At 55.3% G+C, this 5,000-nt stretch overlaps 1 protein-coding gene across 1 annotated transcript in view; it reads right to left on the reverse strand.

Moving 5' to 3' along the window:
- Window positions 1-5,000, reverse strand: part of atp8a2 (ATPase phospholipid transporting 8A2) — a 133,276-nt gene that overhangs the window by 20,428 nt on the left and 107,848 nt on the right. The window contains exon 16 of the mRNA XM_063207501.1: window positions 4,250-4,338. Coding sequence (XP_063063571.1) covers window positions 4,250-4,338 — 89 coding nt within the window. The remainder of the gene's footprint in view (window positions 1-4,249; window positions 4,339-5,000) is intronic.

The raw sequence follows: 5,000 nt of genomic DNA on the forward strand, positions 1-5,000 counted from the left end.
AGAAACTAACGTTGGTGAGTGTACATCGGCGCATCTACTTTTTGCTATTGAATGACTGACATGCCCATCAGGATACACTAGTAACTAGCTCTTCCAGTGATAAAATTAACAGTAAACAGAAGTGATCCAGGTGTTTTTTTCATGAAAATAGTTAACTTTGAAGTGACTGGTCTTCTCTTTGGAGCGTGAAAATATATTTAGATCCTCAATTAAAACTCGGAGATTGAAAGAGCGCATCCGTGACAAAAAAGGCTTTTTCTTCGTTCGAATGTGTTAAAGTGTCCTTTTTTGCTAAAGTAGCTGAGGCTTAAAGATGAATAACTTTGGAATGGAACAACATAAAAACGTGCCGTGAAAACCTGTAGAAAGCTGAGATTCACAGCTTTCTAACATGTGTCTGTAGGTCGAAGACAAAATATTCGGTGGCTGTTCGAAAATGACACAAAATTATGAAACTGGCTGGGAGTCTTGGGCTAACATTTCAAAAAACTACTGGTAGTCAATGTGTTAAGAGGCAGAACAGCTGCTACTTTAAGACCTACGTGAGCTTGTCAGAGTGACATTGTTTCAAGCAGTAGTTTAAAGGGCCTCAGGTCGTGTTTATAAATGAAATTGTTCTCTAGAATTTTGATCTGTTCCCCTCCTGTGTCCCCCTGCGGGTGAGGTGTGGTGAGGTGGGTTCTGTAGTACTCATGCTGTTCTGTTCCCCTCTGTGTGTTCCTGTGGGTGAGGTGAGGTGAGATGGGTTCTGTAGTGAGGTGAGGTGAGGTGAGGTGAGGTGAGGTGAGGTGAGGTGAGGTGAGGTGAGGTGAGGTGAGGTGAGGTGAGGTGAGGTGAGGTGTGGTGAGGTGAGGTGAGGTGAGGTGAGGTGAGGTGAGGTGAGGTGAGGAGAGGTGGGTTCTGTAGTGAGGTGAGGTGAGGAGAGGTGGGTTCTGTAGTGAGGTGAGGTGAGGTGAGGAGAGGTGAGTAAGGTGAGGCGATGTGAGGTGAGGAGAGGAGAGGAGAGGAGAGGTGAGGAGAGGAGAGGAGAGGAGAGGTGAGGAGAGGAGAGTAAGGTGAGGTGAGGTGAGGAGAGGAGAGGAGAGGAGAGGTGAGGAGAGGAGAGGTGAGGAGAGGAGAGGAGAGGAGGTGAGGTGAGGTGAGGAGAGGTGAGGTGTAGTGAGGTGAGGTGAGGTGAGGAGAGGAGAGGTGAGGTGAGGAGAGGTGAGTAAGGTGTGGTGAGGAGAGGTGAGGAGAGGAGAGGTGTGGAGAGGAGAGGATGGGAGAGGTGAGCTGAGGAGAGGAGAGGAGAGGAGAGGTGAGGAGAGGAGAGGTGGGTTCTGTAGTGAGGTGAGGTGAGGTGAGGTGAGGTGAGGTGAGGTGAGGTGAGGAGAGGTGAGGTGAGGTGAGGTGAGGTGAGGAGAGGTGAGGTGAGGTGAGGTGAGGTGAGGTGAGGTGAGGAGAGGTGAGGTGAGGTGAGGTGAGGTGAGGTGAGGTGAGGTGAGGTGAGGTGAGGAGAGGTGAGGTGAGGTGAGGTGAGGTGAGGAGAGGTGAGGTGAGGTGAGGTGAGGTGAGGAGAGGTGAGGAGAGGAGAGGTGAGGTGAGGTGAGGTGAGGAGAGGTGAGGAGAGGTGAGTAAGGTGAGGTGAGGTGAGGTGAGGTGAGGTGAGGAGAGGTGAGGTGAGGTGAGGTGAGGAGAGGTGAGGTGAGGTGAGGTGAGGTGAGGTGAGGTGAGGTGAGGAGAGGTGAGGAGAGGTGAGGTGAGGTGAGGTGAGGTGAGGTGAGGAGAGGTGGGTTCTGTAGTGAGGTGAGGTGAGGAGAGGAGAGGAGAGGTGAGGTGAGGAGAGGAGAGGAGAGTAAGGTGAGGTGAGGTGAGGTGAGGAGAGGTGAGGTGAGGTGAGGTGAGGTGAGGTGAGGTGTGGTGAGGAGAGGTGAGGTGAGGTGAGGTGAGGTGAGGTGAGGAGAGGAGGGGTGAGGTGAGGTGGGGTGAGGTGAGGAGAGGAGAGGAGAGGAGAGGTGAGGTGAGGTGTGGTGAGATGGGTTCTGTAGTGAGGTGTGGTGAGGTGAGGTGAGGTGAGGTGAGGTGAGGTGAGGTGAGGTGAGGTGAGGTGAGGTGAGGAGAGGTGAGGTGAGGTGAGGTGAGGTGAGGTGAGGTGAGGAGAGGTGAGGTGAGGTGAGGTGAGGTGAGGTGAGGTGAGGTGAGGTGAGGAGAGGTGAGGTGAGGTGAGGTGAGGTGAGGAGAGGTGAGGTGAGGTGAGGTGAGGTGAGGAGAGGTGAGGTGAGGTGAGGTGAGGTGAGGTGAGGTGAGGTGAGGTGAGGAGAGGTGAGTAAGGTGTGGTGAGGAGAGGTGAGGAGAGGTGAGGTGTGGTGAGGTGAGGTGAGGTGAGGTGAGGTGAGGTGAGGTGAGGTGAGGTGAGGTGAGGTGAGGAGAGGTGAGGAGAGGTGGGGTGAGGTGGGTTCTGTAGTGAGGTGTGGTGAGGAGAGGAGAGGTGAGGTGAGGTGAGGAGAGGTGAGGTGAGGTGAGGTGAGGTGAGGTGAGGTGAGGTGAGGTGAGGTGAGGTGTGGTGAGATGGGTTCTGTAGTGAGGTGTGGTGAGGAGAGGTGAGGAGAGGTGAGTTGAGGAGAGGTGTGATGAGTTGAGGTGAGGTGAGGTGAGGAGAGGAGAGGAGAGGACAGGAGAGGAGAGGAGAGGTGTGGTGAGGTGAGGAGAGGTGTGTAGTGCTGAGGTGAGGTGAGGTGAGGAGTGGTGAGGAGAGAAGAGAGGAGAGGAGAGGTGAGGAGAGGAGAGGAGAGGCGAGGAGAGGAGAGGAGAGGTGAGGAGAGGAGAGGAGAGGTGAGGTGAGGTGAGGTGAGGTGAGGTGGGTCGGGGTGTTCTCCTGGTGGGGTGGGGTGAGGAGGGGTGAGGTGAGGTGAGGAGAGGTGAGGTGAGGTGAGGTGAGGTGAGGTGAGGTGAGGTGTGGTGTGGTGAGGTGAGGTGAGGTGAGGTGAGGTGAGGTGAGGTGAGGTGAGGTGAGGTGAGGTGAGGTGAGGTGAGGAGAGGAGAGGAGAGGTGAGGTGAGGTGAGGTGAGGTGAGGTGAGGTGAGGTGAGGTGAGGAGAGGTGAGGTGAGGTGTGGTGAGGTGAGGTGAGGTGAGGTGAGGTGAGGTGAGGAGAGGAGAGGTGAGGTGAGGTGAGGTGAGGTGAGGTGAGGTGAGGTGAGGTGAGGTGAGGTGAGGTGAGGTGAGGTGAGGTGAGGAGAGGAGAGGAGAGGAGAGGAGAGGTGAGGTGAGGTGAGGAGAGGTGAGGTGAGGAGAGGTGAGGTGAGGTGAGGTGAGGTGAGGTGAGGTGAGGAGAGGTGAGGTGAGGTGAGGAGAGGTGAGGTGAGGTGAGGTGAGGAGAGGTGAGGTGAGGAGAGGTGAGGTGAGGTGAGGTGAGGTGAGGAGAGGTGAGGAGAGGAGAGGTGAGGTGAGGTGAGGTGAGGTGAGGTGAGTAAGGTGAGCAAGGTGAGGTGAGGTGAGGTGAGATGAGGAGAGGTGAGGAGAGGTGTGTAGTGGTGAGGTGAGGTGAGGTGAGGTGAGGTGAGGTGAGGAGAGGTGAGGAGAGGTGAGGTGAGGAGAGGTGAGGAGAGGTGAGGTGGGTTCTGTAGTGAGGTGTGGTGAGGAGAGGAGAGGTGAGGTGAGGTGAGGTGAGGTGAGGTGAGGTGAGGTGAGGTGAGGTGAGGTGAGGTGAGGTGAGGTGAGGTGAGGTGTGGTGAGATGGGTTCTGTAGTGAGGTGTGGTGAGGTGAGGTGTGGTGAGGTGAGGTGAGGTGAGGTGAGGTGAGGTGAGGTGAGGTGAGGTGAGGTGAGGTGAGGTGAGGTGAGGTGAGGTGAGGTGAGGTGAGGTGAGGAGAGGTGAGGAGAGGAGAGGAGAGGTGAGGTGAGGTGAGGAGAGGTGAGGTGAGGAGAGGTGAGGTGAGGTGAGGTGAGGTGAGGTGAGGAGAGGTGAGGTGAGGTGAGGAGAGGTGAGGTGAGGTGAGGTGAGGTGAGGAGAGGTGAGGTGGGTTCTGTAGTGAGGTGAGGTGGGTTCTGTAGTGAGGTGAGGTGGGTTCTGTAGTGAGGTGAGGTGGGTTCTGTAGTGAGGTGAGGTGGGTTCTGTAGTGAGGTGAGGTGGGTTCTGTAGTGAGGTGAGGTGGGTTCTGTAGTGAGGTGAGGTGGGTTCTGTAGTGAGGTGAGGTGAGGTGAGGTGAGGTGGGTTCTGTAGTGAGGTGAGGTGGGTTCTGTAGTGAGGTGAGGTGGGTTCTGCGGTACTCACGCGTTCCACGCCACGTCCTTCAGCAGGCAGGCGCACGGCACCAGGATCAGGCCCAACCAGAAGCTGAAGCACTGGAGCACACGCCCAGCCTGCAACACACACACACACACACACACACACACACACACACACACACACACACACACACACACACACACACACACACACACACACACACACACACACACACACACACACACACACACACACACATTAGAACACGCCCAGCCTGCACACACACACACACACACACACATTAGAACACGCCCAGCCTGCAGAACACACACACACACACACACACACACACACACATTAGAACACGCCCAGCCTGCAAAACACACACGCACACACACACACACACACACACACACACACACACATTAGAACACGCCCAGCCTGCAGAACACACACACACACACACACATTAGAACACGCCCAGCCTGCAAAACACACACGCACACACACACGCACACACACACGCGCACACACACACACACACACACACCATGAAGCACTGGAGCACACGCCCAGCCTGCAGAACACAACATGGAGGCATTAGATGAATACATGCAGTAGACAACAGGGCTCACGTTAGCCAGTAGACACCAGGGCTCACGTTAGCCGGCTGTGGCCGGACATTGGCCGTTTGCATGCATGGATGATCGGCAAAATAAAATGTGGCCGGACAAAATGTCAGACAAAAATGACAGCAGTTAGTCAGTAAATGATATTAACTCATTTTAAATAGGCC

Source organism: Engraulis encrasicolus, chromosome 9 (assembly GCF_034702125.1).
Source record: "Engraulis encrasicolus isolate BLACKSEA-1 chromosome 9, IST_EnEncr_1.0, whole genome shotgun sequence".
In the NCBI taxonomy this organism is placed as follows: Eukaryota; Metazoa; Chordata; class Actinopteri; order Clupeiformes; family Engraulidae; genus Engraulis; species Engraulis encrasicolus.